General features: G+C 43.2%; 1 protein-coding gene across 2 annotated transcripts in view; it reads left to right on the top strand.

Moving 5' to 3' along the window:
- Positions 1-18,476, top strand: part of parp8 (poly (ADP-ribose) polymerase family, member 8) — a 627,363-nt gene that overhangs the window by 567,308 nt on the left and 41,579 nt on the right. For both annotated transcript variants that reach the window (XM_085972589.1, XM_085972580.1), the window contains 2 exons: positions 2,402-2,469; positions 11,014-11,062. In XM_085972589.1, coding sequence (XP_085828715.1) covers positions 2,402-2,469; positions 11,014-11,062 — 117 coding nt within the window. The remainder of the gene's footprint in view (positions 1-2,401; positions 2,470-11,013; positions 11,063-18,476) is intronic.

Here is an 18,476-nt window from a genome sequence, read left to right as displayed (position 1 = left end):
AGGATGTTACCTGGGATGGAGCGCCTCAGCTATGAAGAAAGATTAAACAGGCTGGGGTTGTTTTCCTTGGAGCAAAGAAGGCTGAGGGGGGACCTGATTGAGGTGTACAAAATGATGAGGGGCATAGATAGGGTAGATAAAGAGGAACTTTTCCCCTTAGTAGAGGGGTCAATAACAAGGGGGCATAGATTCAGGGTAAGGGGCAGGAGATTTAGAGGGGATTTGAGGAGGAACTTTTTCACCCAGAGGGTGGTTGGAATCTGGAACTCACTGCCTGAAAGGGTGGTAGAGGCAGGAACCCTCACAACATTCAAGAAGCATTTGGATGAGCACTTGAAATGCCACTGCATACAAGGCTATGGACCAAATGCTGGAAAATGGGATTAGACTGGACAGGGATTGATGGACGGCGCAGACACGATGGGCCGAAGGGCCTCTTTCTGTGCTATATAACTCTATGACTCTATGAGTACAACCACTGTAGAATGACGTAATAAAACTCACTACGCACTTGGTTTGAGCATAAAGCAAGGCTTTAATCAACTTGTTTCAGAACATGGAGGTCTAGTTGTACTTCACTAGTTCCTTGTCTTACAAAATGTCCCAGGCAAGCTGGGGCCGACGCCCGAGTATTTATACTCCTTGGACGGCGCCACTAGCTGGCCGTCCAGCGTTATTTCACGAGTAGTTTCTTGAATTATGAGATTTATAACAGAATGCATGTTGCCCCTCCTTATATATCACAAAACAGTTTCAGAGGAAAGGAAAATAAAAATGCAAATCTCCATGAGGCAGCAACAAGGTGAGAAATATATCTCTAACTTAACTAACTTGCTTTAGCTATTTACACATTCCCTGGTCTCAGAAATGTCTTTGATTACTCTAATTTCTCCCATCATGCCTCCTTTTCTTTTACACTGTCGTCACTTCTGTTACATAGGATTACGTGGGATATACCGCACCAAAACAGGCCGTTCGGCCCAACCAGTCCATGCCAGCGTTTATGCTCCACTCGAGCCTCCTCCCATTCTTTCCTCATCTAACTATCAGCATAACCACCTATTCCCTCCTCCCTCTTATGCTTATCTAGCCTCTCCTTAAATGCATCTATACTATTCGCTTCAACCTGTGGCAGCAAGTTCCACAATCTCACCACTCTGGGTAAAGACGTTTCTTCTGAATTCCCTATTTACCATCAATTTACCATCTCCTGTTCGCCACCTAATCCCTTTACTATCATTGTTTTCTCTTCTTGTTTATATGTTCCCCCTTTCACTTGCTGTGTTCCTTCCTATAAGCTGTTCATCTGTATTACCTTCCAGTTCTGAGTAAGACCTATACCTGAAATATTAACACTCTTCCTTTCCTTACAGGTGCAGCCTGACTTACTGAATGTTTACAGCATTTTCTGTTTTTGTTGGCGAAATCTATTTATTACTATGTTCTCTTAAACAGCACTGGGGGAGGGTACTTTGAACAAGAGGTACTGTCCTAGACTTTCAACAACAACTTGCATTTATATAGCACCTTTAAATTAATAAACCATCCCAAGGCATTTAACTTTAGTCATTTTTATGTTTTGCACATTCAAACTTGCTTTTCAGTTTGTTTTGTACAATGTTTTTGTGCTCTATAAATAAATGTTATTTCCAATTAGATAAGTTTCTATAAACTTCCAGAATGATGCACATTTTATTAAAGGAAATTGTGTGGCTTTCCCTGTTCTACATCAGTTCCTATTATTTTGCTAGCTCTAACAGTGATATCACACATTACACATTAACTTACACATGAATTTGTTAGCCTCTGCTTCTACTATACACTGTGACCTTAGCAGGACCTTTCTATAATATGAAGGGGCTGCACTTACTGAAAATTATCAACCAATCCTTATTCAGGGGTTTTCAAGATGTCACCCAGACATTTCTGCAGATAGGTGAGAGTCAGCTCACATGGTCTAATGTTATGGAAGATCTTCACGTTTTTAATAGACCCATTAAAATCATGATTAAATCACTGTGGAGGTGACATTAAATAGAACATGTCATGGTCAGATGTGAATTAGGATGTTGATTTTGATGCCTGAGGCAGACTTAGTAATTTTATGCTCTGTAGTTGTTCAGGGCATGTGGCTATAATGGATACAAAAAAAGAAAAGCTGAAAATCTGAAATAAAAACAGAAAACACTAGACACTAGACATACACAGCAAGTCTGTCAGCATCTGGAAAGAGATCGATAAATGTTTTAGAGAGAAAACGTTCATCGGAATTCAGAAATAATAATTTATCTCTTCATTTTCTGTAGTACTTGCTGTGTATATGCAATGTTTCCTATATTCATTTCAATATACTGTGATGTTGTGCTCAGAATTGTAACTGTTTATTTCTTTATCTTGATAGGCACCATACTTGGAAATCAAGAAACAGATGGACAAACAGGATCCTCTGGCACATCCTCTGTTACAATGGTACTTTTACTTAAATATTTAACAATGGAATCTTGGAGAAGGAACAAGAAAGTTTCCTATGGCCCGTTCAGTTCAGTCTTCTCAAATCTGTACACTTGGGTCAATCTGAGCACTGCGCGCATGTTCTCATCTCCTTTGTTCCCTCAGTGGTGCCATCTTCAAGGGATTTTTACTAGTCCTAGCCCCTTTAGGGCTACCCCGGATCAGGCGTATTTCTCAGACGTTCACTTTCAACTAAAGTTTGAGGTAGCCGAATCCTAAAGACACTTAATTGAGTCTAAAGGTCTGGGCTATCTCCCTAAAGGAAAGGAAACCCAAGAATGTTACCATCCTCCAGATAGCACTTTTAATAAGTTTAGCTAGACTGTAATGTCCCGGATATTATGTGGGTCCGGAAAACTCCCTCAGAACTCTGCAACTCCTCACCAAAGAGTGTACAGAGATTGAGGTTGCAAGTTTTTGATACAGAAGTCTTATGTGAGACTATTCTAAAAATATACAGATTTATTAAAGAACTGACATGCAATTTACAGTTGGTGAATCAGTCAATCGCAACATTAACAGTTCTAAAAAGAGAAAACGTACTATCTTTTTAACAGAGAATCTTACCTTTAAATCTTAACTTCGCTACAGTATTACAGTTCTTAAAGGTTTCTTATACAGGATATCCATTAATATCAAAAACCTTTGATCCCCGAGGTACAAAGAGTGGTAGACTACAGAGCCACCTCTGAAGTCGAGAATCGCTTTGCCCGATTAAAGCAAGTCTGATATTCCATTTGAGAGTTCAATATTTATACCCTTTTCCAGTGGTAATTCCTTTAAGGTTTTCTGCTGATGCAAGTTAATTATCTCTATTCATCTTTCTGCCGACCTCTGCAACTCTCCACTGCTATATCAACATGTAACATTACAGAAGCTTGTCTCATCTCTAGGTGTTCTAAGTTTACCATATAAAACGGTGTGACAGCAGGTGTTCCTTTATGTCATCTTTACAAGGGCAGATGTTCCTTATCTTATGTGCCACCTTTACGAAGTTTAAATTAGAATACCTTATCCAGGGTGAACCATGGTTTTGTTCCCAATAGGTCAGCTTGTCGGAGCCTGCACCTTCTGTTTCAATAAGGTTACTTATTCAGGGTCAACAACTGTCTTATCTCAATAGCCAGAATGTTTTCATAACTATTTCATAGTTAGGTTTCTAAATTTCCAAACCCAGTTTGTCATGTTTTAATAAGGCCAGAACTCCTTCATAAGATAGTGTATTTTTCTGAACAGGTTATGTGGCTTATTCCTTCACAATCTTGTCTAATCAGATTCATCCATGAAACTAATTCAGCTCTTTTTTTTATACATGATTCTAGTGTTAATGTATTAACTGCACTGCACGGTCATTTCATAGATCATAGAATGGTTACAGTGCAGAAGGAGGCCATTTGGCCCATCGAGCCCATGCCGGCTCTCTGCAAGAGCACTTCAGCTAGTCCCATTCCCCCGCCCTTTCCCCGTAGCCCTGCAAATTTTTTTCCTTCAGGTGCTTATCCAATTCTCTTTTAAAAGCCACGATTGAATCTGCCTCCACCACCCTTTTAAGCAGTGAATTACAGATCCTTACCACTCGCTGCGTGAAAAAGTTTTTCCTCATGTCGCCTTTGGTTCTTCTGCCTTAAATCTGTGTCCTCTGGTTCGTGACCCTTCCGCCAATGGGAACAGTTTCTCTCTATCTACTCTGTCCAGACCCCTCATGAATACCTCTAACAAATCTAAGGAGAACAACCCTAGCTTCTCCAGTCTACCCACATAACTGAAGTCCCTCATCCCTGAAACCATTCTTGTAAATCTTTTCTGCACCCTCTCTAAGGCCTTCACATCCTTCCTAAAGTGCTGTGCCCAGAATTGGACACAGTATTCCAGTTAAGGCCAAACCAGCGTTTTATAAAGTTTCATCATAACTTCCTTGCTTTTGTACTCTATGGGCTGGATTTTTGTCAATGGGGACGTGATGGAGATGGGACTCCCACTTTTTGGGTTGTAGCCCCTCCTCCATTGACTTGTGGCCAACCCATGCTATTTTCCCTTGATTGACCTTGTTAAACGCGCTCAGCAGGCCAATTAAGGGACGCCTGGTTACTGGTGACGTCGGTGATTGACATTTCATCTGTCAAGAGCTTTTGACAGATGAAAAATCAGCATTTGACAGCTCTGTGAAGCTGTCAAACACTGACAATCTGTCTTCTAACTTGAGTCCTTCTACTCAGACTCAGTTAGAGAGCTTTACAGACCAGAAAGCAGAGGCTGCAGCTTTTGACATTTCAGCGACCATTCTGCTTTCTGTGCCGGTGAACTGAGGGACTCCCAAGAACGGAAGGAAGGAAGCCTGCAGGAGAAAGTAAAGGTAAGTAAAACTTATTAAAACACTTTACACTTACCTCACACACTTACCTCTGCACACATGCACCCATCACTCACCTGCACAATGGACATCTCGACCCCTCCAACCCCTTCAGACCGACGGTCCACCTCGCTAACTTAGCGTGGTTCGGAGCCGTCGGGAAGCCCACACTTCAGGGCTAAAAATAGGGATTAGGCAAAAAACTGCCTGTTAACTACCTGTTAACAGGCAGTTAATTGGCACTAATCCCCTTCCCGCCTCGGGGAGGCGGCTCCCAGCACAGGGCAGGTACCCGCCTCCTGGGACATTGGCACGGAGGCGGGTTGGGGGCGGGATGGGTTCCTGCCTCCCGATTCTGCAATTTTCCCACCACTCTCGCCTCCAAACTTGCCTCCACATGGCTTGGAAATTTGAGCCTTATGCCTCTATTTATGAAGCCCAGGAGCCCATTTGCTTTTTTAACCGCTTTCTCAACCTGGCCTGCCACCTTCAACGATTTGTGCACATATACCCCCAGGTCTCTCTGTTCATGCACCCCCTTTAAAATTATACCCTTTAGTTTCCTCTCCTTGTTCTTCCTACCAAAATGCATCACTTTGCACTTTTCTGCGTTAAGTTCCATCTCAGAATCACAGAAACCCCACAGTGCAGATAGAGGCCATTTCGGCCCATCGAGCCTGCACCGACACATATCCCACCCGATCCCCGTAACCCCTAGACCAACACATATCCCACCCTATCACCGTAACCCCACGTATTTAATCCCCCTAACACTAAGAGTCAATTTATCATAGCCAATCAACCTAACCCGCACATCTTTGGACTGTGGGAGGAAACCGGAGCACCCGGAGAAAACCCACGCAAACACGGGGAGAATGTGCAAACTCCACACAGACAGTCACCCGAGGCCGGATTCGAACCCGGGTCCCTGGCGCTGTGAGGCAACAGTGCTAACCACTATGCCACCGTGCTGCCTCGTGTGTGCCCATTCCACCAGCCTGTCTATGTCCTCTTGAAGTCTATCACTATCCTCCTCAATTTTCACTATACTTCCAAGTTTTGTGTCATCTGCAAATTTTGAAACTGTGCTATGTACACCCAAGTCCAAGTCATTAGTACATATCAAGAAACGCAGTGGTCCTCATACCAACCCCTGGGGAACACCACTGTATTCCTTCTTGCAGTCTGAAAAACAACCGTTCACCACTACTCTCTGTTTCTTGCCACTTAGCCAATTTTGTATCTATGCTGCCACTGTCACTTTTATTCCATGGGCTTCAACTTTACTGGCAAGCCTATTATGTGGCACTTTATTAAATGCCTTTTGAAGTCCATGTACACTACATCAACCACATTGCCCTCATCAACCCACTCTATTACCTCATCAAAAAACGTAATCAAGTTAGTTAAACACGATTTGCCTTTAATAAATCTGTGCTGGCTTTCTTTAATTAATCCACACTTGTCCAAGTGACTGTAAATTTTGTCCCAGATTATCATTTCTAAATGCTTCCCCACTACCGAGGTTAAACTGACTGATCTGTAGTTGCTGGGTTTATCCTTATACCCTTTTTTGAACAAGGGTGTTGACGTAATAAAACTCACTACGCACTTGGTTTGAGCATAAAGCAAGGCTTTAATCAACTTGTTTAAGAACATGGAAGTCTAGTTGTATCCACTAGCTCCTTGTCTTACAAAATGTCTCTGGAAAGCTGGGGCCAACGCCCGAGTATTTATACTCCTTGGACGGCGCCACCAGCTGGCCGTCCAGTGTTATTTCATAGGTAGTTTCTCGATGATGAGATTTATGACAGGTGTAACATTTGCAGTTCTCCAGTCCTCTGGCATCACCCCCATATCTAAGGAGGATTGGAAGATTATGGCCAGTACCAATGCAATTTCTACCCTTACCTCCCTCAGCTTCCTAGGATGCATTCCATCCGGTCCTGGTGACTAGCCTTTCTAGTACCTCCTCTTTATCAATTTTTATCCCATCCAGTATCTCAACTACCTCCTCTTTCACTATGACTTTGGCAGCATCTTCTTCCTTGGTAAAGACAGATGCAAAGTGCTCATTTAGTACCTCAGCCATGCCCTCTGTCTCCATGCGTAGGTCCCTAATTGGCCACGCCCCTCCTCTTACTACGTGTTTATTATTTATATGCTTAGAGAAGACTTTTGGATTCCCTTTTATGTTAGCTGCCAATCTATTCTCATACTCTCTCTTTGCCCCTCTTATTTCCTTTTTCACTTCCCCTCTGAACTCTCTATATTCAGGGTGTGGAGATGCCGGAGTTGGACTGGGGTGGACAAATGTAAGAAGTCACACAACACCAGGTTATAGTCCAACAACTTTATTTGAAATCACAAGCTTTCGGAGCACTGCTCCTTCTTCAGGTGAAGTGGAGAAATGCATAAAGACACAGCTTATATAGTCAGAGAATCATGTCAGATGTTTACAGGTAACCTTTCCAACTGCCATTTATCACACCTCGGCAGAGAGATAATCACAGCAGTCAAAGGTGTGAATGGTGTCCAAACAGGTCAGTCAGGGAAACATTACATCAAAGAACAATGAGGTGGGGTCACAAGGGGTCAAATATTGCAGATGCTGGGGTCTGTATGAAAAACAAAAAAACAGACAAAAAACATTTTTTTTGGCTGGAAATCACAGCAGGTCCGGCCGCATCTGTGTAGAGAGAACAAGCCAATGTCGACTCGAGTCTGGATGATCCTGCATCAGGTGGGGTTACATGCAGCGTGACATGAACCCAAGATCTCGGTTAAGGCCGTCCTCATGGGTGCGGAACTTGGCTATCAGTTTCTGCTCGACGATTTTGCGTTGTCGTGTGTCTCGAAGGCCACCTTGGAGAATGCTTACCCAAAGATCGGAGGCTGAATGTCCTTGACTGCTGAAGTGTTCCCCAACTGGGAGGGAACACTCCTGCCTGGTGATTGTTGCGCGGTGTCCGTTCATCCGTTGTCGCAGTGTCTGCATGGTCTCGCCGATGTACCATGCTCCGGGGCATCCTTTCCTGCAACGTATGAGGTAGACAATGTTGGCCGAGTCACATGATTATGTACCATGTACCTGGTGGGTGGTGTCCTCACGTGTGATGATGGTATCTGTGTTGATGATCTGGCATGTCTTGCAGAGGTTGCTGTGGCAGGGTTGTGTGGTGTCGTGGTCGCTGTTCTCCTGGAAGCTGGGTAATTTGCTGCGAACGATGGTCTGTTTGAGGTTAGGCGGCTGTTTGAAAGCGAGTAGTGGAGGCGTGGGGATGGCCTTAGCGAGGTGTTCGTCGTCATCGATGACATGTTGAAGGCTGCGAAGAACATGGCGTAGTTTCTCTGCTCCGGGGAAGTACTGGACGACGAAGGGTACTCTGTTGGTTGTGTCCCGTGTTTGTCTTCTGAGGAGGTCTATGCGATTTTTCGCTGTGGCCCGTCGGAACTGTCGATCGACGAGTCGAGCGTCATATCCCGTTCTTACAAGGGCGTCTTTCAGTGTCTGTAGGTGTCCATCGCGTTCCTCCTCGTCTGAGCAGATCCTATGTATTCGCAGGGCTTGTCCATAGGGAATGGCTTCTTTAACGTGGTTAGGGTGGAAGCTGGAGAAGTGAAGCATCGTGAGGTTGTCCGTGGGCTTGCGGTAGAGTGAAGTGCTGAGGTGTCCGTCTTTGATGGAGATTCGTGTGTCCAGGAATGAGACTGATTCTGAGGAGTAGTCCATGGTGAGTTTGATGGTGGGATGGAACTTGTTGATGTTATCGTGTAGTCTTTTCAGTGATTCTTCGCCGTGGGTCCATAGGAAGAAAATGTCGTCGATGTATCTGGTGTATAGCGTTGGTTGGAGATCCTGTGCAGCGAAGAAGTCTTGCTCGAACTTGTGCATGAAGATGTTTGCGTATTGGGGTGCGAATTTGGTCCCCATGGCTGTTCCGTGTGTTTGGGTAAAGAACTGGTTGTCGAAGGTGAAGACATTGTGGTCAAGGATGAAGCGGATGAGTTGTAGGATGGCGTCTGGAGATTGGCTGTTGTTGGTGTTGAGTACTGAGGCTGTCGCAGCGATGCCGTCATCGTGGGGGATACTGGTGTAGAGTGCCGAGACGTCCATCGTGGCGAGGAGTGTTCCTGGTTCAACTGGTCCGTGGGTGCTGAGCTTCTGTAAGAAGTCTGTAGTGTCGCGACAGAAGCTGGGGGTTCCCTGTACGATGGGTTTCAGGATGCCCTCGACATATCCAGAGAGGTTCTCACACAGGGTTCCGTTGCCTGATGCGATAGGACGTCCAGGTGTGTTGGCTTTGTGTATCTTTGGGAGGCAGTAGAAGTCACCCACGCGGGGAGTACGTGGGATGAGAGCATGTAGGGTGCTTTGAAGGTCTGGATCGAAGGTTTTGATCAGTCTGTTGAGTTGGCGGGTGTGTTCTTTGGTCGGATCTGCGGGTAACTGTCTGTAGTGTTCCTGGTTGTCCAGTTGTCGGTATACTTCTTTGCAATAGTCCGTTCTGTTCTGTATGACGATGGCACCTCCTTTGTCTACTGGTTTGATGACGATGTTGCGGTTGGTCTTGAGAGCGTGGATGGCGTTGCGTTGTGCTCGGGTGACATTCTGGACTGTCTTGTGAGTGCGGCTGATGAATCTGGCATTGATGCATCTCCTGACAGCTTGAGCATGTCAAGCTTAGGGCAGCGACCCTCCGGAGGGGTCCAATTTGACTCTTTCTTCTTCGGTCGCTGCACTGCGGATCCCTCTGTCTGCTGTTCCGGATCATTGATTGTCTCATTGGGTTCGCTGCTGACATCTTGGGATTTGTGGAAGAATTCCCGGAGCCTCATTCCCCTGATGAATTCCTCTGTGTCTGCCGCGAGACCGATGGGGTCCATTTTGGTGGTGGGGCAGAAATTGAGCCCTCGGCTGAGAACTTCAATTTCGTCTGGTTGAAGGGTGTGGTCGGACAGGTTGACGATGGATTTCCCTGTGGTTTCAACCGTGGTACCGGGGGAGGCTTGGTTGCTGCTGCTGGTGATGCCAAGTTTCTCAAGCTTCCTGTTCTTGGTGTGCATGTAGGTAGCGTAGTTCCGTTGCCTTGTTTGTTTGGCGGTGTCTCGTAGCTGGTCTGCTGCGTCCTGAGCACAGGCTGAGAACATGGCCAACGCAAAATCGTCGAGCAGAAACTGATAGCCAAGTTCCGCACCCATGAGGACGGCCTCAACCGAGATCTTGGGTTCATGTCACGCTACATGTAACCCCACCTGACGCAGGGTCATCCAGACTCGAGTCGACATTGGCTTGTTCTCTCTACACAGATGCGGCCGGACCTGCTGTGATTTCCAGCCAAAACAAATGTTTTTTGTCTTTTTTTGTTTTTCATACAGACCCCAGCATCTGCAATATTTGACCCCTTGTGACCCCACCTCATTGTTCTTTGATGTAATGTTTCCCTGACTGACCTGTTTGGACACCATTCACACCTTTGACTGCTGTGATTATCTCTCTGCCGAGGTGTGATAAATGGCAGTTGGAAAGGTTACCTGTAAACATCTGACATGATTCTCTGACTATATAAGCTGTGTCTTTATGCATTTCTCCACTTCACCTGAAGAAGGAGCAGCGCTCCGAAAGCTTGTGATTTCAAATAAAGCTGTTGGACTATAACCTGGTGTTGTGTGACTTCTTACCTCTATATTCAGCATGGTTTTCACTTGTATTCTCAAGCTGACATCTGTCGTACACCCCCTTTTTCTGCTTCATCTTATTCCCTATCTCTTTCATCATCCAGGGAGTTCTGGCTTTGGTTGCCATGCCTTTCCCCCTCATGGGAAAGTACCTCGACTGTACCCAAACCATCTCCTCTTTATTCCATTCCAACTTTCCTACCCTTCCTGCCAGGAGACACAGTGACCCGCCTCCACTGAGCATTTCCCTGTTCAGTCTGTGGGTTCTTTTCCTTTATGAACAGCTAGTTCTAACTTTATAGTCACATGGCATTGTAACCTCACTACGATCACTCAACAAGGTGCTTTTATTTCATTTGCCATTTATAACCAGGTGGCCTTTTAACTATTGACCCATTTTTTAATTATTATGTTTATAATTGCTGATTTTTTAATCATTGAAATGAAGTAACACTGTGTTTGTTTTTCACCAGGATTATTTCCAGTAACAGATCCCATATTGTAAAATTACCTGCAAATAGGGTAAGTGGTTTGATCATGGTACCCGAGGCGACATTTGTGTTTTTGCAAGAAAACTGTTCTGAAATACATTTTTTGCAAACCTGCAAATAAAGAGGGCAGCCATTATGCAGTTCTCCGCTGGTCTTCTAACTAGATGAAATGCACTAAAATCTGTGGACCCCAGTAGGAAAAGAGCATTGCAGTGACAGATATCCTCAGTACTGTGGCCATAACAGTATGACACTTATTGCATCCTGACAGAATAGTAGTTTGTGTGAAAAACTGAATGCTGGAAATGTACAGCAAGTCTGTCAGCAGCTGAAAAGAGAAAAACATAGGTTAGCATTTCAGCATCAGAGCGTTTGTAAGAAAGTATAAAGTGTTCATTAAAATAAGTTGAAGCAGATTCTGCTCATCGAACATCTCAAAAGGACTTTGTACAGCATTAAGCAATTAGCTAATATTTACATATTTTTTTCCCTCTGTGGTAGCTGGAAGGAAACAACAAAAGTCATATATGGATACTAATCATCCTGTTTACAGTTATTGTTTTTACCTTGAGTATAGTTTGAGTCCGCCCCTGCTATACCTTACCTGGGTCTGCTTGCTACTGATTTTAGACAGAGTGGGGAAGCATTCCCATACCCCAGCACTGACATTACTCACCTTGATGAACACAAAAAGTCATATTTATTCCAGCATGAAAGCTGAGCACTGACAGAAAAAGGTGTTACCAATGAAGGAAGTAATGATGCAGATTATTTTAATGAATAGCTTTCATACTTAAATGAGAATATTTGATGGAACAGTGAGTTGAAATATTAACTTTGGCATTAATTTCAGAAAGATAATATTAACTGGAGTGAAAATCAAAACATTAACTAACTCCAGTTAATCATCACCGGAGAGAATGAATTTGAAAGTAAGTCGATTGAATATATTACATACATAGGATATACGGCACATAAACAGGCCATTCAGCCCAACCAGTTCATGCTACCGTTTATGCTCCACTCGAGCCTCCTCCTGTCTTTCCTCATCTAAATCTATCAGCATAACCCTCTATTCCCTTATGCTTGTCTAGCCTTCCCTTTAAATACATCTATACTTTTTGCTTCAACCACTCCCTGTGGTAGTGAGTTCCACATTCTCACCATTCTTTGGGTAAAGAAGTTTCTTCTGAATTCCCTATTGGATTTCTTGGTGACTATCTTATATTGATGGCCTTTAGTTATGCTCTTCCCCACAAGTGGAAATATTCTCTCTGTATCCACTCTATCAAAACCTTTCATAATTTTAAAGACCTCTATTAGGTCATCCCTCAGCCTTTTTTCAAGAGAAAAGAGACCCAGCCTGTTCATTCTTTCCTGATATGTATACCCTCGCATTTCTGGTATCATCCTTGTAAATCTTCTCTGCACCCTCTCCAGTGCCTCTATATCCTTTTTATAATATGGTGACCAGAACTGTACACAGTGTGGTTTAACCAAGGTTCGATACAGGTTTAGCATAACTTCCCTACTTTTCAATTCTATCCCTCTAGAAATAAACCCTAGTGCTTGGTTTGCTTTTTTTATGGCCTTGCTAACCTGTGTCGCAACTTTTAGTGATTTGTGTACGTATTTGTACTCCAAGATCCCTTTGTTCCTCTACCCCACCTAGACTCGCACCCTCCAAGTGATAAGTGACCTCCCTATTCTTCCTACCAAAATGTAATACCTCACATTTATCTGTGTTGAACTTCATTTGCCAATTATATGCCCATTCTGCAAGTTTATTAATGTCCTCCTGTAATTTGTTGCAGTCCTCCTCAGTATTGACTATCCCCCCAAAATGGTGTAATCTGCAAATTTAGAAATTGTGTTTTTGATTCCAAAGTCTAAATGGTTAATATAAATTGTGAACAACAGTGGTCCCAGCACTGATCCTTGTGAAACACCACTTCCCCACTTCTGCCACTGTGAATAGCTATCTTTTACCCATACTCTCTGTTTTCTGTCTTGAAGCCAGCCAGCAATCCATTCTGCTACTTGTCCCCTGACTCCGTATTCTCTGACCTTGTTCATCAGTCTATTATGGGGTACCTTATTGAAGGCCTTTTGAAAATTTAGATAAATTACATCTACTGCATTACTATTGTCTACTTTCTCTGTTACCTCTTCATAAAATTCAGTAAGGTTGGTCAAGCAAGACTTTCCTTTTTGAAATCCATGCTGACTATTCGTTACTATGTTTTTGGTTTCCAGATGTTCTTCTATTTTCTCCTTTAGTAGGGATTCCATTATTTTTCCTACCACCGATGTTAAGCTGACTGGTCTATAATTCCCTGGACATGTTCTATCCCCCTTCTTAAATATAGGTATTGCGTTAGCTGTCCGCCAGTCCTCTGGCACTACACTTCTTTCTAACGAATTATTAAATATGCGTAGTAATGCCTCTGCTATCTCTTCCCTAGATTCTTTTAAAATGCATGGATGCAATCCATCCGGACTAGGGGCTTTATCCTCTGAGTTTGATTGGTTTATTTAATATATCCCCTTTTTTATTTTAAATGCAGTTTACTAATCTCATCCAAAGGGTTCACCCGAAACGTCGACTATAATTTCTCTCCACGGATGTTGCCTGGCCTGCTGAGTTTTTCCAGCATTTTCTGTTGTTATTTCATCCAATGTCATGTCCGCCTGTTCTATCTCCCTGGTAACTACTGAAGCAAAATAATTATTTAATATTTCTGCCATCTCTCGATCGTTACCTGTGACATTATCCTGTCTACCCCTTAATAAGAACATAAGAAATAGGAGCAGGAGTAGGCCATTTGGCCCTTCGAGCCTGCTCTGTCATTCAGTAAGATCATGGCTGATCTTCTACCTCATCTCCACTTTCCTGCACTATCCCCATATCCCTTGATTCCCTCAATATTCAAAAATTTATCAATCTCTGTCTTGAATACACTCAACGACTGAGCCTCCACAGCCCTCTGGGGTAGAGAATTCCAAAGATTCACCACCCTGTGAGTGAAGAAATTTCTCCTCATCTCAGTCCTAAATGGCCAACCCCTCATTCTGAGACTGTGACCCCTGGTTCTAGACTCCCCAGCCAGGGGAAACATCCTTCCTGCATCTACTCTGTCAAGCCCTGTAAGAATTTTGTATGCTTCAATGAGATCAACTCTCATTCTTCTAACTCTAGAGAATATATGCCTAGTCTACTCAATTTCTCCTCATAGGACAATCCCCCATCACAGGAACCAGTCCGGTGAACTTTAGTTGCACTCCCTCTATGGCAAGTATATTCTTCCTTAGGTAAAGAGAACAAAACTGTACACAATACTCCAGGTGTGGTCTCGTCTATATAATTGCAGTAAGACGTCTTTACTCTTATACTCAAATCCTCTTGTAATAAAGGCCAACATACCATTTGCTTTCCTAATTGCTTGCTGTACCTGCATGTTAACGTTCAGTGATCCGTGTACTAGGACACCCTGGTCCCTCTGAACACCAACATTTCCCAATCTCTCAATTTCCCAATCTTTAAAAATACTCTGCTTTTCTATTTTTCCTACCAAAGTAGATAACTTCACATTTCTCCATGTGATATTCCATTTGCCATGTTCTTGCCCACTCACTTAGCCTGACTATATTCCCTTGAAACCTCCTTGCATCCTCCTCACAACTTACATTCCCACCCAGCTTTGTATCATCAGCAAATTTGGATATATTACATTTAATCCCCTCATCCAAATCATTGATGTAGATTGTGAATAGCTGAGGCCCAAGCACTGATCCTTGCGGTACCCCACTAGTTACAGCCTGCCAACCTGAAAATGGCCCTATTCCCATCCCAACCTTCCCTTTTTTATTGATGTACCTGTAAAATATTTTACTATTTTGTTTTATGTTCCTTGATAATTTAATTTCATAGTTCTTCTTTGCCTTCCTAATTGCTTTTTTGACTTATCTTCTAATCTCTTCATATTCTCCCTTATCATGCACTCCCCTGCTGTCTATGTACTTAATGTATGCCGCTTTCCTTACCCTCAATTGTTCCCTTATGGCTTTATTCATCCATGGAGTCTCATTAGTGTTTAGTTTGTTCTTTCCTTTTAGCGGAATATATTGTTCCTGCACTCTGTTGAACACCGTTTTAAATGTTTCCCTTTGCTATTCTACATCATTGTTTGCCAATATTGTTGCCCATTTTATTTTCCCAAGTTCTATTCTCAGGCACTCAAAATCAGCTTTTCTCTAATACCCTGGTTTTCATCATACTTATGTCCTTCTCAATTATCATCTTAAAGCGTATTATATTATGGTCACTATTGCCTAGATGTTTCCCCCTAATTTTACTTCTCTTATCTGCTCTGGTTCATTCCCCATTACTAGATCCAATAGCGAAACCTCCCTTGTTGGGCTTTTTACATATTGGGTTAGAAAGGAGTCCTATACACATTGTAGGAACTCCATTCCTTATCCCCTTTACCTACCTCTTCTGTCCAATTAATACCGGGGTATTTGAAATCCCCCATAATTATTATTCTATGTTTTTTACTCATTTCCCTCATTTGTCTGCATATTTCTTCCTCCTCCTCCCTTCCACTATTACGTGGTCTGTAGACTACACCTATTAGTGTGATTGATCTTTTATTATCTTTTATGTCTATCCATATGGATTCTATTTTTGTCTTGCTGATAGCTGCATCACCTTTTTCTGCTGTTATTATGTTATCCCTAATAAGTACCGCTACTCCACTCCCCTTTTTCCCCCTCTATCTTTTCTAAATACGTTATACCCTGCAATGTTTAATTCCCAGTCCTAATTTTTCTGTAGCCATGTCTCCTTAATCCCTACTATGTCTGGTTCCTCGCAATGCATGACTGCCTCCAGCTCCCATTTTATTACAGACATTGTGTTCATTGCTGTACAGACAGTTTAACTCATTTTAATAGGATTTCCTCTCACTTTATGTTTAACCATCTTTTTAGACTCCTGTTCTATAACTCTACTTATTCCCATGCCATCAATGTCCTCCCTTACTTTATTCTTTCCTGTGCTCTCTTTTCCTGTTTTATTTATAATTAGGCTGGTTATGTTTCTTGTAGATCCCTCCCCCCATCTTATTAGTTTAAAGCCTTTGCCACCTCTCTATTTACCCTTTCCGCTAGGACACTGGTCCCATCCCGGTTCAGGTGGAGCCCGTCTCATTGGTACAGCTCCTTCCTGTCCCAGAACTGATGCCAGTTTCCTACGAAAAGAAACCCCTCTTTCCCACACCAACCCTTTAGCCACATGTTAATTCTCCTGATCTGTCTGCTTCTATGCCAATTTGCACATGGCTCAGGCAATAATTCAGAGATTATTACCCTCAAGGTCCTGCTTTTTAATTTAGAGCCTAGCTCCTGATACTCTTTCAGCAGGACCTCCTCCCTATACCTACCTCTGTCAATTGTTCCAACATGGACCACAACAACTGGATTCACCCCCTCCCTTTCCAAGTTCCTCTCCAGCCGCTGAGATATCCCTTACCCTGGCACCAGGAAGGCAACACACCCTTCAGGATTCTCGTTCTTGGCCCCCTAATTATAGAGTTCCCTATCACTACCACATTTCTATTCTGCTCTTCCCCCCCGCCCCCCTTGGACAGCCTTCTGAGCCACGGTATCTTAGTCTGCATTGTGGCTGTCCTCCCTGCAGTCTTTCTCCTTGCAGGTCGTGAGTACTTCATACCTGTTGGACAGGAACAGTTGCTGCGGACCTCCTTCTCAACCTCTCCTGAATCCCTGCTACCCAGCCACACCCTCCTCTTCCTGAACCTGTGCTTTCCACTGGGGTGTGACTGCATTCTGAATCAAACTGTCCAGTAAACTGTCCAGAAATTCCTCCTCCTCCCTTATGTGTTGGAGTGTCTCCAACTCGCACTCCAGCTCAATGACTCTGAGCAGGAGGGTTTCAAGATGGAGACATCTCCTGCAGATGTGTTGGCTTTGGACAGTCTCGCTGTCCACAAACTTCTACATACTGCAGTCCAGACACACAACCTGCCCTGCCATATCTTAATCTAGCCTTATTTTATTTATTTAATTAATTTTAGTTATATTAATTAGTTTAACTAGTTAAGCTATAAATTTAATACAGCACTTTGTAGTTTCCTGCACCTAGTTTAAACCACTGTCCTAGGTTAGAGAGAAAAGAGAGGGGAAAAAAACCTTAATACTCACCAACCAATCACCTACCTGTTGTCCTGTGACATCACTCCTTGTTTTTTTGGAAACCATCGAAGGTTCGACCGCCACTGATGCCGTCTCCAATTAATGCTTCATTTTGCTGTTGAAGTGGGGAGAACAGAAAATTATTTGATTCATTTGGAAGATCATCATAACTTTCTCATGCCCTTTCATATTGTGGGCTTTAGAGCAGAGTCAGTGAACATTTAGACTGTATTATTAGTGATTGTAAGAGAAACTTTGAGGTCATATGAAAATTTGACATTACGCTGCTAACCAGTAATGACGAGATGGCAATTTTAAGTTTAACAGTGCAATCTTTTTTTTAATTTGTTCATGGGCTGAGGATGATGCTGGCAAGGCTACATTTATTGCCCATCCTTATTTTCCATGAGAATATATTAGTGGGTCCTCTTCACTGCAGTCCCTGTGCTAATGGTGCTCACACAAAGGTATTAGATAGGAATTTCCAAGATTATGACCCAGTGACAATGAAGAAATGGTGTCATATGTTCAAATCAGGATGGTGTGTGACTTGGACGAGAACTCGGAGGTGATGGTGGTCCCATGATATTGCTGCTCTTGTCCTTCTCAGTGATAGAGTTTGCAGGGCTGGGAAGTGCTCTTGAAGTATGCTTGGTGAGTTGCTACAGTGCAGCCTGTAGATGCGTACTGCAGATACAGTGGTGGAGGAGATTGATATTGAGTCCAGTGGCAGGAATTATGATCAGGCAGATTGCTGTGTCCTGGATGGCGTTGAGCTTCTTGAAGTTTGTTGCAGCTGCACCCATCCTAATGAGTGGTGAGTATTCATCACACTCCTCATTTGAGTCTTGTAGATAGTCAAGAGGCTTTGTAGGATCACGAGATGAGCCATTCATCGCAGAGTACCCAGCCTCTGTCCTGCTCTTGTAGCCATAATGTTAGTTTGGCTGATCCAGTTAAGCATCTGGTCAGTGATAACCCCAAAGATGTTGATGGTGGGAAACATAGCATTAATGGTGCTGTTGAAGGTTGGGGAGCTGGTTGTGCTGAATCTGAAATGTGATTTAAATAAATAACAAGTAGAACTCTAAAACGGTTTGTTATAGTTTGTGGGGTTTTATTTGAAAGTTGAGGACTTCTACATTTGATGAAACCTAAGAACTCAAATATGTACAGATAATTCACAAGAATATGTGGAATTCTATAACTTGGGATCTACACTTGCCTTT

The sequence above is a fragment of the Somniosus microcephalus genome, chromosome 2, assembly GCF_052327205.1.
Source record: "Somniosus microcephalus isolate GS21.2 chromosome 2, FLI_Smic_1.0, whole genome shotgun sequence".
Lineage (NCBI taxonomy): Eukaryota > Metazoa > Chordata > Chondrichthyes > Squaliformes > Somniosidae > Somniosus > Somniosus microcephalus.
The sequence above is the reverse complement of the archived record's forward strand: the minus strand, read 5'-3'. Positions and strand labels throughout refer to the sequence as shown.